This window comes from Barbus barbus (genome assembly GCF_936440315.1).
Source record: "Barbus barbus genome assembly, chromosome: 18".
NCBI classification, from domain to species: Eukaryota; Metazoa; Chordata; class Actinopteri; order Cypriniformes; family Cyprinidae; genus Barbus; species Barbus barbus.
In genome coordinates this window covers 31305875-31324111 of record NC_136746.1, presented here as the reverse complement: position 1 = coordinate 31324111, position 18237 = coordinate 31305875, and the positions used below count along the sequence as shown (strand labels likewise).

At 39.9% G+C, this 18237-nt stretch overlaps 1 protein-coding gene across 2 annotated transcripts; it reads right to left on the bottom strand.

The window, feature by feature from the left end:
- Positions 1-1907: 1907 nt before the first annotated feature.
- On the bottom strand, positions 1908-16813 carry LOC306884045 (protein LBH-like). 2 transcript variants are annotated; one of them, XM_079439682.1, is made up of 3 exons: positions 16709-16813; positions 12000-12102; positions 1908-4162 (listed from the first exon to the last, which is right to left on the bottom strand). In XM_079439682.1, the coding sequence occupies exons 2-3, from the start codon at positions 12075-12077 to the stop codon at positions 3956-3958; spliced, it is 285 nt and encodes a 94-aa protein (XP_079295808.1). In that variant the 5' UTR covers positions 12078-12102; positions 16709-16813; the 3' UTR covers positions 1908-3955. The 2 variants fall into 2 exon arrangements, with proteins under 2 accessions (XP_079295808.1, XP_079295809.1); XM_079439683.1 differs by lacking the exon at positions 16709-16813 and adding an exon at positions 12285-12659 and having other exon boundaries at positions 3118-4162.
- Between the last annotated feature and the right edge of the window lie 1424 nt (positions 16814-18237).

The window sequence follows — 18237 nt, the reverse complement described above, 5'->3', positions numbered from 1 at the left end:
TCTCCAAAAACCTCCCTTTGGGGACGTCCTCATTTGTAAAACGGGTTTAAAAATAAACAGTTTTTTTGAAAATCTAAAAGTGCACAAAGTCTCCTGTGAGGCTAAGTTTAGGTGTAGGGTTGGTGTAGGGCAATAGCACATACAGTTTGTTCAGTATAAAAACCATTACGCCTATGGAGAGTCCCCATAAACCACAAAAACCAACGTGTGTGTGTGTGTGTGTGTGTGTGTTCAGACACGCTGACAGACGAGAATCAGTGCCAAATTGTTTCCACTGGAAAGAATTTCAAGAATGAGACTGAACAGATATCAGTGACCCGGACAACCATTTAACACACACACACACACACACACACACACACTTTCTCAGAAGTGAATCCGTCCTCAGGTGTGGAATCTGATGTCAGGATAATGGTGGCTGGTCCTGTAATCTGAAAGCATCTGATCTTCTGTATTAATGAGGCCAGTGCCGGCGGTACTGTAAGCAGGAATGATGGAGAGAATTACAGGACCCTCATTGTCATTGTGTATCTGACACATCTGCTAATCGTCAGTATTGCAGTGCTGTATGAAGCAGAGCTCACTTCTAAACTCACTGATCAACTTCAACCTGTTGTGAAATCTGCGAGAAAATCTCACAAGAAATTCCAAAACGTTTCACATTAAAATACCTTGTTCAGCCCATTGAGAGTCATAATCTAAATGCTGCATACAGTAGGTGACACTCATGTCTCCTCACAGATAATTTCCAAATTTGTGTTTCAATATGAAAAACATTCAATGGCCAAATCAGAAGACCTGATTACATAAACATTCAGTGTCATCGGTCACACACATGCATCACTAACATGCATTCATTCAGCAGACGCTTTTATACAACACCACATACTCATCACAACACAACACTATATTCAGAGCACAACATGAACGCTAGACCAGCACACCATCTAGAGCTAGAGATAAATGAGTCTCATTACAGGAAGAGTTTTGTTTGTGATCTTCAGAAGTGAATGAAGAGCTTGCATACACTGCATCTCTCTCCCCTCCCTCCAGGACATCTACAGCACCCGTCTCACCCACACTCAGCCCTCCGCACTGCAGGTGATCCCACCCACCCGACACACAGCTTCTTCAGTCTGCTGCCATCAGGGAGGAGACTGCGGAGTCTCCAGGCGAGGACCAGCAGACTGAAGGACAGCTTCATACATCAGGCTGTCAGGAAGCTGAACTCCCTCCCGTCCCTGCCCTCCCTCCCCTCTTTTACCCCATGCAATACTTGAACACTGATACTACACCCCCCCCCCCCCCCCCCCCCCAGCTCCCCACATCCCCAGGACCTGCTCCCCCCCCACACTTACAAACTGTGACCAGCACCTGTCACTTGTGCAGCATTGGACTGATCACTGCCTCTTCGGATAGTCTGATAAAAACACTGTTCTCCTGTCACTTTAACAGACTGATAAGCTCTTCTTGCACTACGCATATATCTGCACAGCTTTGTTTTATTTAACTGGTTTGCACTCTATCTGCCATGTGCCTTATGCCACTTTATTTATCTTTCTTTGTTTTTCTACAATGTCCTCATTTGTATATCTGTATAGTTGTATGTACATATGTTTAAACTGTATTTGAATGTCTACTGTCAGTGTTTAATGTTAACTGTATGCACCAAGGGTCTGAGAGTAACGCAGTTTCAATTCTCTGTATGTATGTGTCGTACATGTGGAAGAATTGACAATAAAGCAGACTTGACTTGACTTACTAACATCAGTGAAGCTCATTCACTGCTGGGCTTTGAATTAAACAATTGTAGCGTGTAACGAGTTTAGCGTAACGTTCAGTATGGGCCAATTGATCAGAAGAAAGATGCGACTACTGGAGAGAGGAAGACAGCACAACAGGTGAGTGAGCGATCAATACAAAGTCTTGCTGTGAATCACATAGGTAAACAATTAAAGTACAATAAATGATAATATTACTCACACTCGTGTTGGGTCTTTTTACAGATACGTGGACTCAGTTTTGGACAGCAGTTCTGATCACTTTCGACTCGATTAGAAACAGATTCTCATACACTTATGAATAATAAAAGAACAAAATAAAACTTGCAAAAATTCAACACTGTCAGATTGCTTGTAACACAACAAAATTAAAGAAAACGATACACAATGCTTTCACAAAATATTGTGATCAACTTTAACTCAAAAAATATGATCAAATAGACAATCAGTTTGATTAAATACACAGAACGAAGCTCTGAATTTTCACTTTCAGTTGCAAATGAATCACTTTCTCCTCAAAACTTAATGATCTGTCCAATGTGTATCAGAGGCTCAAAATTTGACAAATTTATTTAAAAATAACACACACACACACACACACACACACTTGACCCTCTATCAATTGCATATTTATTCTCTAACTGCTAGCATTTCTTGAAAAACTAACACTAGCTTTCTTCTTCTATTCTATCTACTTGTTTCTTTAAAAAACCTTGCTAGTGTACTGGGTTAAGCTAACCGAGACTTGTCGTAGCTCTTGCATGTTGTTGCTCTTTTGTTGATTTTGATTGCTTCTATTGTCCTCATTTGGAAGTCGCTTTGGATAAAAGCGTCTGCTAAATGACTAAATGTAAATGTACTAATATTGCAAAAATATAAAGCTTGTTGAAAATGGATGATAAATTATTGATAAATAATAATTAAAACTAACTGCAAGGCTCAGTGCAGCGTTTCTGATCTGTGGAGAGGAAGTGTGCTAGTTTCGAGGTGAGCCTATGGAGACAGGAAGGCAATGTGCGGTTAGCAAAACTAAATACAGTATACATGCACATTTACAACACACACACAGATTCACTGCAGGAAGTCACAATATGTTTAAAGTCTTTGTGTCAAGTAGCATCAAGAGAGAAACAAACCAGGATAAAAACACACGCTCAGTTTCACACTCACAGATGTAAACAAACACTTTTAGAGATACTGTATATTCACAACAGAAGCTTCTGCGCACACTTTGCCCTCTACTCAGGAACATTGCATAGACCGCCACTGTTTTTATATACAGCTAGTTATAAACACTACAAACTAACCCTAACAGAAAACTGACTGCATTACTACAACATAAACACTTTATTTAGTTCATTTTTATAATGTCTTTACAAAAAGGTTTTTTTGGGAGGCTTAACTCATTTCTGGGTACAAATTTGTCTGTAAAATATATCAGTACTCTTTCTCTCTCTGCATGCACATTTCTTCTGGTTTAAAACACAGAGTCTGAAGAGAGTCTCGGGAAGCACTGTTTTGTAAAGCACTTTCAAATGGTTTATTTACAGCCTCTGTCAGACAGAGAGGAAGCGGTGTACATACAAAATAAGAGCAAACTCCCTGAGTCTTTACAGATGAACAGACGCTCTGCACAGACAGGAAGTGATTCTGTGACAGACCCGCAACACAAACACTGACATCTACATATGTATGTGTGTATAATATATATATATACTGCATACGGACACACAAACACACAGACGGAGACACAGGATCCATAAGAACACAAGACATGGTCAGTTCTGCTGTGAATACAACAAATTCAGGAAGACGGCTGCGGTTCTCCTACAGATTTCAGGAGTGATCAGACTGACACACTAAAGACGTCTTATCTGTCAATCATCTACAGAATATTTACAGTCAAATCCACATACAACAATAATGGCAAATGGTCAGGAAGTTCAGTAAAGCATGTAAATAACAGGAATGAGTGCAGGACAGACTCACACCATCATCATTATGAATAATATTGACACACACACACACACACACTCACAAACACTCACACTCAGATGGGAATGAAGTCCGAGCGAACGGATGTCAGTGGATCAGTTGTTCTGTATGTGTTGGAGTGATGGTCTATTCTATGTGTGGGAATCAGTGTGTGACTCCTGTCAATCAGTGGATCCTCTCTAGCGCTGAGAGTTCTGCATCTGTCCGTTCTGCAGGTTTGCGTCGCACTCTTCCTCGTCCTCCTCCTCCTCGCTCACCAGGAACTCCTCAGGAGGCCAGCGCAGCTCCCCGCTCTCCACCTCGCCCTCCGTCGGCTCCACCACGATAGACGGCAGACGGTCCTTCAGCTTACAGCAGCGCTCGAAGTCTGAGGGATCCGGGAAGATCTGAGCGGAGAAACGAGAACAACATTCAGTCAGATCACACACACACACACGAGGGTGGATTAAGGTGGTCAGGGGCCCCTAGGCTGCTCTTTGTGTGAGGCCCCCCTTAATCATTACGCTTTACTGGAGAAATGTAAAAATAGTCTACAGGTGCAGTTTGAAATGCACCTGCAGAGATAAAATAGTAACCATGCAGCCGTCAGCTACAATATCGCATCAGATAGTGCACTATAGATCCCCTGAGGAACAATTTCACTCATTCTCTACTATAGGAGAGGAAGAATTGTATAAATTTGTTAAATCATCTAAACCAACAACATGTATGTTAGACCCTATTCCATCTAAACTACTAAAAGAGCTGCTTCCAGAAGTCATAGATCCTCTTTTGGCTATTATTAATTAATCACTGTCATTAGGATATGTCCCCAAAACCTTCAAATTGGCTGTTATTAAGCCTCTCATTAAAAAACCACAACTTGACCCCAAAGATTTAGTTAATTACAGACCGATCTCAAATCTCCCTTTTCTGTCAAAGATACTAGAAAAGGTAGTATCCTCGCAATTATATTCCTTCTTAGAGAAAAATGGTATCTGTGATGAACTCCAGTTCATTGGACCGTATTCGATTTAGACCGTATCGTAGTACTGAGACTGCTCTCATTAGAGTTACAAATGACCTGCTTCTATCATCTGATCGTGGTTGTATCTCTTTATTAGTTCTACTGGATCTTAGCGCTGCGTTCCACACTATCGACCACAACATTCTTTTAAATAGACTAGAACACTTTGTTGGCATTAGTGGAAGTGCATTAGCGTGGTTCAAATCGTACTTATCTGAACGCCATCAGTTTGTGGCAGTGAATGAAGAGGTATCATATCGATCACAATAGTATGGAGTACCTCAAGGCTCAGTACTAGGGCCGTTACTTTTCACACTTTACATGTTACCCTTGGGAGATATTATCAGGAGACATAGTGTTAGCTTTCACTGTTATGCTGATGATACTCAGCTCTATATTTCTTTGCGGCCCAGTGAAACACACCAAATTGAGAAACTAACGGAATGCATAGTCGATATAAAAAACTGGATGATGAGTAACTTCTTACTGCTAAATTCTGAAAAAACAGAGGTGTTAATTATCAGACCTAAAAACCCCACATGTAATAACCTAGAACACTATCTAATACTTGACGGCTGCTCTGTTGATTCTTCTTCATCAGTTAGGAACGTAGGTGTGCTGTTTGATAGCAATCTTTCATTTGAAAGCCATGTTTCTAGCATCTGTAAAACTGCGTTTTTCCATCTTAAAAACATATCTAAATTGCGACCTATGCTCTCAACGTCAAATGCAGAAATACTAATTCATGCGTTTATGACCTCAAGGTTAGATTATTGTAATGCTTTATTGGGTGGTTGTTCTGCACGCTTGATCAACAAACTACAGCTGGTCCAAAATGCAGCAGCTAGAGTTCTTACTAGAACCAGGAAGTATGACCATATTAGCCCGGTTCTGTCAACACTGCATTGGCTCCCTATCAAACATCGTATAGATTTTAAAATCTTGTTAATTACTTATAAAGCCCTGAATGGCTTAGCTCCTGAGTACTTGAAGCGAGCTCTTATCACATTATAGTCCTCCACGCAGAGCCGGCCCAAGGCATAAGCGAAGTAAGCGGCTGCTTAGGGCCCCGTGGCCACCAGAGGGCCCCCAAGAGTAGTCTAGACGAAATGACCGTTTATTTTATTTTATCTTATATTCGTGATATATGTCAATGGACAGTGGTAATTATACAAAAGTGAAATATTAAATAATTAAATATTCTATACATATAATTTTTATTATTTCCATAGCGACGTGTCATGCAGGCACAATAATGAGCATGTTGATGATAACCTATCACGCTGCCGTGTGGATCCGTCGGATTAACATCACGTAAATTCACCTATTTCTCCCGAAATACATGAAAGTAAGTGGTCAGTTAGCTGGGAGAAAAACAGAGTAAACTTTATGGTAACCTACACAATATGTAGACTATTTGATAGGAATAAAACATGTCGTAATAATTGAAAGGATTATTATTGCTTTCCACAGAAATCAGCGCGTAGCCTATTTAACAAATTAAATGTATTTTTTTTTCACTTAACTGAAGTGTATTTAAATGTCTTAAACCTAAAATAAACTGTATTTGGTTGAAAACACTGAACAGTTATGAAATATGAAAAGCACAGAGCGCGTCTTTATTTTTATTTTTTTCTGAGCTCGTCTTTCTCAGCTCAGTGCCAGCCAAAGCCATCGCGGTTTGGGGGGGGGGGGATTCAACACGGCACAAATTTGTGGCACAAATCAGAGGTGCGTTTCTCAAAACCATTGTTAGCTAACTGTGGTCGTTATTTCCACTGAACTCTATTTGTAACGACAGAACTTGCGACCATAGTTGCTTTTGGAAAATGCACACCTGGTCAGATCAGTAAAAATTGCCATAACTTTCCTGGGTATATATTTCTGTAATAACAATAAGCTTCTGTTTCATAAACTGATAACAGCTTAACATTATTTACCTCAGCCTACATTTTGCGTCTTTGCTATTATATTCCAGTATCATTATGCCTGAATTAGCTAGATATAAATTAAGAGTTGTTGTTTTATATAGATGCTCTCTGTTGTGTTTAATATTTATTATAAAAAGTATGACTTGTAATAAAAGTACAACTTCGATTAATATTTATGTTGTTAAAATAACATTCTGTTCTGTAAATGCATTGTCTGCTGGTTTATTTAGCTACTTTTCAGCACATTAAGTATGCCACTTAATACTTTACCCCCGGTTTCTTGTTTCACAGACAAGGCTTAAGCCTAGTCCTAGACTAAAATGTAAATATGAGCTATTTCAGCTGAAAGAAACTTGCACTGACTGATCTTAAAACATGTCAGTGCTTTTGTTTTGTCTTATGATGAACACCTGTAATGATTTTTTTTCTAAGGCATGCTTATAAACATCACTTAAATGTCCTAATTGAACTATGGTTTAATCCTGGTTTAGTCTGTCTGTGAAACTTTGACCTAAGACTTTGAATGTTAAAGTGAAAATTAACACTTGACCACTGTTGTAAGTTTGCCATTACAACTATTAAAATTATAAATCACAGAAGGGTAAAAACATGCAGTATGATGTAAAAGGGAAGGGAAGTGGTGTGTGGCCAAGTATAGGGACCCATACTCGGAATTAGTGCTCTGCATTTAACCCATCCAAGTGTACACTCAGTAGTGAACATACACCCGGAGCAGTGGGCAGCCATGCTGCGGCGCCCGGGGAGCAGTTGGGGGTCCGGTGCCTTGCTCAAGGGTCTCACCTCAGTCGTGGTATTGAAGGTGGAGAGAGTGTTGAGTATTCACTCCATCACCTACAATCCCTGCTGGACCTGAGACTCAAACCCACAACCTTCAGGTTATAAGGCCAACTCTCTATCCATTAGGCCACAACTGCTCCCTAAGCAACACAGCTACAACAAACACTGATAATGGGTGTGTTAGATTTATAGTGTTTGAATAATCAAGCTTTGACAATAACCAGTCATATTGGCGGCACCAAGGGGCCCCCAAATAAAATTCTGCTTAGGGCCCCATAAAGGCTTGGGCCGGCCCTGCCTCCACGTCTGCTGCGTTCTCAAAACTCTGGCCATTTGATAATACCTAGAATATCAAAATCGACTGCGGGCGGCAGATCCTTTTCCTATTTAGCACCCAAACTCTGGAACAATCTACCTAACACTGTTCGAGAGGCAGACACACTCTGTCAGTTTAAATCTAGATTAAAGACCCATTTCTTTAACCTGGCTTACACATAACACACTAATACACTTCTATTATTCAAATCCATTAAAGGATTGTTAGGCTGCATTAATTAGATCAACCGGAACCGGGAACACTCCCCATAACACATGATGTACTCGTTACATCATAAGAAGAATGGCATCTACGCTAATATTTGTCTGTTTCTATTCTGTTTCTCAGTCCGTGTCCGGATCAGATGGTGGATCGGCGCCGGGAGATGATGTATGTGGCCCTGATCGTCGGCAGAGGCCGGACACCTGGATGAGCCCCGGGGACATATCCCCAGTCACCATAGCCACCCGATCCGGTCCGTATCCAGCCCAGATGAGAGGACATATCCCCAGTGAAGACCTCAACTTAAAATACAATAAAACTTAAAATAAAACAAATAACTAAAAATATAATAAAATACCTAACTACATAATACTATTATTGTTAGAAATTGCAACAATATAAAAATAGAAATATAATACATTTATACATTTAAAATTTTAATTAAAACAATAAGTAAACAATAAATAAACAATAATATCCTGGCCAGAGGAGAACTGGCCCCCCAACTGAGGCTGGTTTCTCCCAAGGTTTTCCTCCATTCTGTCACAGAAGGAGTTTTGGTTCCTTGCTGCTGTAGCCTCTGGCTTGCTCAGTTGGGGACACTTAATTTCTAGTGATTATCATCAATTTGATTTCACAGATACTATTTAAACTAAACTGAGCTAGACAATGACATCTCTGAATTCAATAATGAAATGCCTTTAACTGAAAATTGAGTTTAATCTTATTATTATACATTACTGACACTCTATCCTCCAATCTGATACTGTTAAGTGCTTTGACACAATCTGTATTGTTAAAAGCACTATATAAATAAAAGAAGAAAAAAAAATATTGTTTTAACTAATCGACTGGTAGTAAATGTCATTTCAGTTCTGATTTCTGAGTATGAATTATCATATGCAGTAAAAGACAACAACACTCAAGCACTGTAAAAGGTTTTGCCACAAACTCAACTAACTGGCTTCTCTTCTGTATGATTTCATGTGAGTCTCTTCAGACCCTGTACATGATTTATGAGCTTCTAGAAGGTTTGACCTCCTAACTGAACACCTTTTCACAAATTGAACATAGAAATAGAAATAAAAACAGTATAAATAACAAAATATAAACAACACAGTTATTTCTTAGTCTTAAGTGCAAACAATAAGTGCAGCCATAATCAAAGTAGGCTTCTCTCTCAATATTAAAAGTGCAAATAGAGACCAAATTTTTCAACCATATAGACGACTACACAACCTATTATAGCTTACATACTAATAACAGCACAGATATTGTATGTAGTCTAATTTGCGCTCATCAGGGAGTTACTCTCAAAACGTGGGGTATTAAAATCATTTTTGAATGTGATTTAACGATCACGCAAACTCTAGGCAGTGTGTGCATTCTACAATAAAATACATACATTTTGTCAGACACTCTGGAACGAATCCTCCTTTAATGTTTCTTATGTGCCAGTGAGGGACTTTTTTTGTTTGCGCTGAAGTAAATTTAAAATAATAAAAAAAAAATTGTCTGGCCAATCTGGCAAGCCTATGTGTTAATCCACGCCTGCACACACACACACACACGTACTGACACTGACACTGACACTCACACACAATCACAATCTCGCACAATCAAACTCATTCACAATCGCATAGTCACAATCACACTCATGCACAATCGCACAATCACACACTCACAAACACTCGCACAATCACACACTCACACAATCACACTCATGCACAACCACACTCATGCACAATCACACACTCACAATCACACACACTCATGCACAATCACACACTCACAATCACACACTCATGCACAACCACACACTCATGCACAATCACACACACTCATGCACAATCACACACTCACAATCACACACACTCGCACAATCACACACTCATGCACAGTCACAATCACACTCATGCACAATCACACACTCGCAATCACACTCATGCACAATCACACACTCACAATCACACTCATGCACAATCACACACTCACACAATCACACTCATGCACAACCACACTCATGCACAATCACACACTCACAATCACACACACTCATGCACAATCACACACTCACAATCACACACACTCATGCACAATCACACACTCACAATCACACAGACTCATGCACAATCACACACTCACACACACACTCATGCACAATCACACACTCACACACACTCATGCACAATCACACACTCACACAGTCACAATCACACACTCACGCTCATGTACAATTACACACTCACACTCATGCACAATTGCACACTCACAATCACACTCAAGCACAATCACACACTCACACAATCACACACTCAAGCACAATCACACACTCACACAATCACACACTCAAGCACAATCACACACTCACACAATCACACACTCACACACTCACACACTCAAGCACAATCACACACTCACACAATCACACACTCAAGCACAATCACACAATCACACACTCACACACTCATGCACACTCACACAATCACACACTCACACACTCACGCTCATGTACAATCACACACTCACACACTCACACACTCATGCTCATGTACAATCACACACTCACACAATCACACTCAAGCACAATCACACACTCACACAATCACACACACACATTCTTCCCCTGACGTCCTGAAGTCTCGTTTCAACTGAATTCTGGATGAAGCATGATGTATTTTTAGCTCGGCATCATTCAGTGACATACATGGGCGGCAGGGAAACCAATAACACAATCTGGGCAACGCGCCAGTGGAAAGAACATTAGTGTGTGTGTGTATGTCTGAATGATGAGAAAGAAAACAGATAAAAAGAAGGACAAACAGAGCGAGGGATGTTCTATAACAGGAACTGAACCATGAGACCCTCGTCTGACCCCCTGATCCATAAACAACAGCAGAGCATGAGACTGAAGATCCAAGAGTAAAAATAACTATCAGCCATTAAACTCTGAACAAAACACCAGAGGAACAAGAACATCAGCCTTTCATTTTAAAGAGAGACTAAATATTTCCACAGCATCTCCTGAGACGGCCTCTTATGAAACTCTAGAGGAACCCAGATGAGTTCATGATAGGGTTAGAAACCTCATGAACACTAATGCAAGACGTAAAAGCTCAGGTGAGGCATTAAACAGTCAGAGCAGATTTGCACTTGGAGCATGAAAACAACTCAAAAACAAACTATGGGGAAAAAAAAATAAAAAAATCACCAAAATATCTTGGTCGTGCTGAGCAGATGCTGTTTTATGGCTCGTTTCCACTGAGCGGTACAGTTCAGTACAGTACGGTATGCAATTATGTCCATTTCCATTGTCAGAAGTTGTGAATTGTACCAAAATGGGGAACCATACTGTACCACTTTTTTGGTACCCTTTCGTTGGGGTACCTAGCACAGCAAAGGGTACCAAACGGGTGGAGCTTAACTCACTGCAGAAGTTGAAGAATCGTCACTTTTGCGTGATACTAGGGGATAAAGCTTCTCCTTCACTCATTCCGCTGTGTTCTGCTTATTACATCAGAGTGCGCAAATTTCCATCTGATTACATTTCAAAAGGTTAAATAATTTTACGAAAGCTTTATGCATTTGTTTGATTACCACTGTTTTTGATACATACACATTCATGCATTTGGCAAACACTTTTACCCAACATGCCTTACATCGCATTGATGGTTTACACAATTAATTCATGCATTCCCTGAGAACTAAACCCATGATCTTAGTGTTGCAAGCACTATACTGTTTGAGCTACAGGAATGCTTTAGTCATAATACATTTGTATTCAGCAGCAGACAGGAACAGAAGAGAGCAGCAGAAGAGAGAAGAGAGCAGCAGAAGAGAGCAGCAGAAGAGAGCAGACGAGAGCAGACGGGAGCAGCAGACGAGAACAGAAGAGAGAAGAAGAGAGCAGCAGATAAGAGCAGACGGGAAGAGAAGAGAGCAGACATTACCTGGAAGGTCAAGCGGTCTTTGCTGGGACTGAGCCTCATGTCGTCCATCGGTGTGGCGCTGATCATCACGTCAGTCATCACGGCACACGCTACACACGCTCAGCTGCACAGAACAACACACACACACAGTTACTCTCAATGCATGCACATCATCAGCAGAGTCCCTGCTAGAACTGAAATATCAGATCGCTCTGCATTTGAGAAGGACGCAGAAATCATTCTGCAAGTGTCGTACAATAAAAGAACTCAAAGCAGTCTCTTGCATTGAGCGCATATGTCTCTTACCGCACAGGCGTTTGCACAGTAATTGCTTTCGGAGCACAACAACATACAGGAAGCCTTATGGTGAAGCGTCCTCAAACGCTTCACTCTTCACCACAGTGGAAACCCCCAAACCATCAGCTCTTCTGCATCTTCTGACTCTCTCCATGCTGGGATCCAGAAATCCCCAGTCCAACCAACGCCAATAAACGTGACTCATTCACTCCCAACGCAAACGCATGAAGTGAACATCCATCTGACTCTCGTAAGCGTACTGAACTGATCTCTGACTCGAGCTCTGATGTTGTTCTACTAAAGGCCGAACAGCAGGTGAAATTAAGCAAAGTGGAGCGTGGGATGCTAAAGATGATTGAGATTCCCTCATCCATAAGCCAAAATCTGAAACACATTGCATAACCACCAACACATTAAAAACAAGACGACGTCAGCAGCTTCATCCATCATGGGATAATCCCAAAATCTCCCAACTGAATGAAAATGTACAAGCTTTTCATTACACTAATGACCAATTACCCAAGAGTCAGCGCGAGCCCCGATCCGATCACAGTCATAGTGAAAGTGTGCCGGGGCGTGCATGAGGCTCGTACAGTGCAGAGGCACACAAACGTTCCACTGCTTCGGCTTCAAAGACTCACGGTCAGATCATCACCACACTGTAAGCGAAGAGCCAGCACACTTTAGACTCACGGAGAGACTTTAGTGTCTCATATCTGCTTTATTATTGAGTCGAGTCAATAACAGAATCAATGATGGAAACTCAGGTCAGATTGTGCTGTAAAGCAGTCACTATTCAGATCAAGGCAGACAGAGTTGCTTCAGTTCAGACAGGGAGGCATGATAAATCGTATTTTAACAGCGATCACGCTTTCTGCCTCTCATAATCGTCTGTGATATTTGTCCCGCTGAAAATGTTTCATTTTAATTTGGCATTAACTTGCATTCGTAACAAGCCTCAAGCTTTTATTTATTTAAGTCATTGGTTTATTCATAGTTGCAGTTGCATTCCTGAGTCTTTTTCTCAGAGCGGCTGTTTAAAGTCTAAACTCTGCAGAAAGCACTCAAACAGGCCGATGTCAAACCCAGGCAGGTTTCAGAAGCGCTCCATGGATCTTCCAGCATTGAGTTTGTGGCAGGCCTGCCGGAGCTGATGCCATGCAGGTCACTGATGATATCCTCAGCAGATCCAGAGGAGATGCAATAACCATGTTTTCAAGATTTAAATATTTATGTTTTCCATGTTTAGCTTTTACTCCACTTTCATTCACACTGCTGGATGATTTGAAATCCAACCAAACTGAATACTATTATCTGTTTCTGGCGAGTGACTTGTCCACCATGTTTATGATCATTAGATGAGCAGAGTAATGAACACAGAGACCATGTTGATCTACAGAAAACCTCACAAATCCAACATTCAAAGGCATTTGTACAGATATGGACTGTCTATTAATTCTATTTACGTGTGTGTGATGTGTTTGGCTTTTATCAGACACTAGTCAGCATTTGAAGTGGATTAAACCTTTCATCAAAACGGTCCTAAAACCAAAGCAATACTCGTTCTTGTCTTAGGACAACTTCTGATCCACTTCAGATGTTGATTACTGTAGTATCACTGAGGTACTAATACAGTTTAATCTTGTTCTGAATCAGGTTTTTCCACTTTAACTTAACTTTTAGTCATTTTCTATATATATATATATTGTTTCTCAATATGTTCTTCTACTTCAGTAACGGATACGTTTTCCTCATAGTTTTGGTTTCAGTTATCGGTCTGTGCAGATGTTTTCTGAGAACTGTAATGAATCAAAGGTGTTTTCTTGGTCTCTCTGTTCATGCGTTTCATCACTCTGCACCGCTCATGCTCATAAATAACCCAGATATTATATTTATCCCTGAATATTATTATTATCATCATCTGACAAACATTTCACATTGTGTCTATACTGACTTGGAATGTGGGACTGGATTTGTAAAGTGCTCAATATCTGAGGTTCTCAAATCTCTGGGATCAGGTCTAGCAGGTGTGTATTTTTTAGTGTTTTTTTTTTAATGCAACAAGTTTATACCAGACTCAAATGTTCCAGCACATAAGAGTTCAATAGGACAGCTCAGTCCGCAAAACCAAACTAGTAGACCCAAAGCAAGTCGATGATCAGTCTGATCCACTTCACTGACCTTCTGTTGAAAATAAAAACCTCATTTACAAAAATATGATATGAGTGAATATTATTGATCGTGTGTTTTTAGTAACTCCTCAACATTGCATCAGAGCAGCTCATAAAGACTGGATTAAATGACGTCTAATGGTGACAGCAGCAGTGTTTTTGACTCGCTTCTCAAAACTTGAAATACAGGTTTGAAAGCTCTATGCTGATCAGAATCAGACGCGCTCCATAAGACAGAAAGCATGAGGAGAAAGCGAGAGTTTTCAGATATGGGTCGGGTGAAGAGCAGCGATAAACACTCGGCGCTGCCAGTGATATTTCAGCAGGAGAACGTCTAAACATCCTGCTCAGAGAAGAATAACAGAACATCAGCCTAATAAAACACGAAGATCACAGAGGAGCGGATGAGAGTCGAACCATCCTGAGAAAATAATCCCGACTGAAGAAACGGATCAAACTCAGTTTAATCAACGAGTCTCAGATTTGTGTTTCAGTATCATCTGATTATTTCCTGTCATCTTCAGCTCAGATTGACTGCAGTCTCCAACATACACTGCTGTTCAGTCAGATTTGTAAGAAATTCATACTTTTATTCAACAAGGATGCATTAAATGGATCAAACGTGCCAGTAAAGACATTTATAAAGTTACAGAAGTTTCTATTTCAAATAAATGCTGTTCTTTTGAACTTTCTATTCATCTGTGAATCCTGAAAAATAAAATGTATCACGATTTCAACAAAAATATTGAGCAGCACAACTGTGTTCAACATTGATAATAATCAGAAATGTTTGTTGAGCAGTAAATCAGTATATTATTATGATTTCTGAAGATCATGTGACACTGAAGACTGCAGTAATGATGCTGGAAATACAGCTGCAGATCACAGAAATACATTACAGTTTAACACATATTCACATAGAAAACAGCTGTTTTAGATTATAATAATATTTCACTGTTTTTACAGCATTTTTGATCAAATGCATGCGGGCTTGTTGAGCTTCGTTCAGACACACGTTGAGCTCTTGACCGGTCGTGAGCATTCGGCACAAGCGGGGCATCACATCATTAGCCTCAAAAACACGACAGGATTTATTTTCCACATGACGAGCCAAACGTCGAGACGGAGTGACAGACCCTGGCAAGGAGACAGGACACACCGACCACGAGATTACCCAGAGTGCATCTGTTCAGCGCTCAGAAGCGTTTAGGGGTTTTGCGAGTCATCTGACCGACACAAGAGCGTTTGAGATGAACTGAACTGATCTGAATACTCTATTCTCTAGAACAGACACTCTATTGTCTTCTGTAGAGCTGCTTTACAGCTGAAACTGAATTTGTTTTATAACTGATAAACTTTGCAAAATTAACCCTGTTTTTTTCCAGTTTATTAATATGAAGCGGTTTTGAACCGTATTGTATAAAGCTCTGTAGAAATAAATGTGACTTAACTCAATGAACTCAAACACTGAAACTAAAACAAAACAATGATAATTCAAAGAAAATAAAGAGGTGTGCATGTCTGAGGAATTGCCCTGATCTGTGTCCCTGCAGCACAGAAGCAGTCATGAGTAACACAGGTATATCTGTAGCAATAACCAACAATACATTGTATGGATCAAAATTATACATTTCTCTTTTATGACAAAAATCATTAGGATATTAAGATCATGTTCCATGAAGATATTTAGTAAATTTCCTACCGCAAATATATAAAAACTTAATTTTTGATTAGTAATATGCCTCAGACAAATATTGTCCTATCCTAACAAACCATACATCAATGGAAAGCCCATTTATTCAATTTTCAGATGATGCATAAATCTCAATTTTAAAGAAAATGACCCTTATGACTGGTTTTGTGCTCCAGGGTGACATATTAATTTGTGTTTTACATGCAAGCTCTTCTTAAGCGATATGAGGGACACATGTTAAGAGGTCAGATGACTCGACGCTTTAAAACTAAACAGAGCTCTTCATTGAACTGAGCATCTGGAGCCATAACGAGCAGCAGGACATTTGTGATGATGCCCAGTGAGCAGTGACGGAACAGCTTCAGTCATTCTGCAGAGAGAAAGCGATTCATGACGGAACGTGACCTTTGATTCTTCAGACGAATGAAGAAGTGACTCAAACTGAGCGTGATCAAACCCCTCCATCACACAGACTGATATACTCAGTGTTAAACTATCAGCAATACTAGAGTCAGATCATCAGCTGCCAAAAACAACGAAACGCATGAAAGTTTGAGAGAGAATCTCACCTGCGAGCTCATCAGCAGATCCGCTGCTGCTCGATGCAAATATCGCTGGCTCTTCAGCAGCTGCGCGATCTCCACATGAGCGGCTGCGCATGCGCCTTTATACAGGAGGCGTGTCCGGCCGCGGAAGCCACGCCCACGCCGGACCTCGCGCTGGTCAGCGATCACTCTAATAATCTCACAGCAGATCTGAGATACAAGAAATATACTGAATGCACCTGGAAATACCGCTGCTTTTCATTCTTTAAACGAACAAGCAATTCGATGTATTTATAATTAAACTATCTAGAATCTATATTCTTTAATATCTGTAATAAAATCGCATATTCTGTACAGATGTCACGCTGTTGGAGTTTATGCAGTATTTATGCACGCAGTATAAAAAAAAGAGTAACCTAATTCAAAAATATTTTTTTAAACTGATGGTTGAACAACAAATAACAAAAGCGCCAAGGATACACACGAAAAATATAAAAACTATACATGTATATATAAAACCAGCAAATAGATACAAATAAAATAAATAACATAATGAAAGGCCTTGCTGAATCACAATAACTTCAACGAATCAAATAAATACACAGTTTTTACAGCTTTTATGATTAAATAATTCCTTACAAACCACAGAAAAAAGAGGTTTCTGACTGCGATGAATATGAACCTAATCGAGAGATTGAAGATGTACGCATTTTCCAGCTTCTTAGTTCAGAAAGCAGCTCAAATATTCAGAAAGCCCAATATCATGTTCATATAGAAGAACTGGACACAGCAGCATATCAAACTCCAATTATAGCTGTCGAATTTACACTAAAAGATACGTTTAGATTCTTTTCTTTTATATTTTCACATTTATATAAAACACTACAATATTGTTTAAAAGCATTTCCGTTTTTTCTCCTATTCCAGATCAAATAATAATTTGACATGAAAACTTCCTTTTTTTGTAACTTATTTCAAAAAGTGAAACTTTTCTATATTATACATTCATAACATATAAAGACATTTCAAACGGTTTTTTGTTTTAATTTTGATGATTAGAGCTTACAGCTCATGAAAGTCCAAATCCAGTATCTCAATATATTAGAATATTTATATTTGAGTTTCATTAAACGACCATCACTACAGTATAAATTCTCTTGTTCAAGTGGAAATCAAGGTCTGGAGTCTGGAGGAAGAGAGGAGAGGCACAGAAGCTGCTTGAAGTCCAGTGTGAAGTTTCCTCAGTCAGAGATGATTTGGGCTGCAGTGACGTCTGCTGGTGTTGGTCCACTGTGTTTTATCAAGTCCAGGGTCAATGCAGTCGTCTATCAGGAGATTTTAGAGCGCTTTATGCTTCCATCTGCTGACAAGCTTTATGGAGATGCTGATTTGCTTTTCCAGCAGGACTTTAGCACCTGCACACACTGCCAAAACCACTTCCAGGTGCTCTGCTGACCATGATATTACTGTGCTTGATTGGCCAGCCAACATGCCTGACCTGAACCCCATATGGACTCTATGGGATATTTTCAAGAGAAAGATGAGAAACAGTG

Coding starts and splice junctions, on each gene's coding strand:
- LOC306884045 (XM_079439682.1), bottom strand. CDS start 12,077: ATGACTGACGTGATGATCAGCGCCACACCGATGGACGACATGAGGCTC. Junction 4,163..11,999: donor AAGACCGCTTGACCTTCCAG/GTAATGTCTGCT, acceptor TTCTCCGCTCAG/ATCTTCCCGGATCCCTCAGA.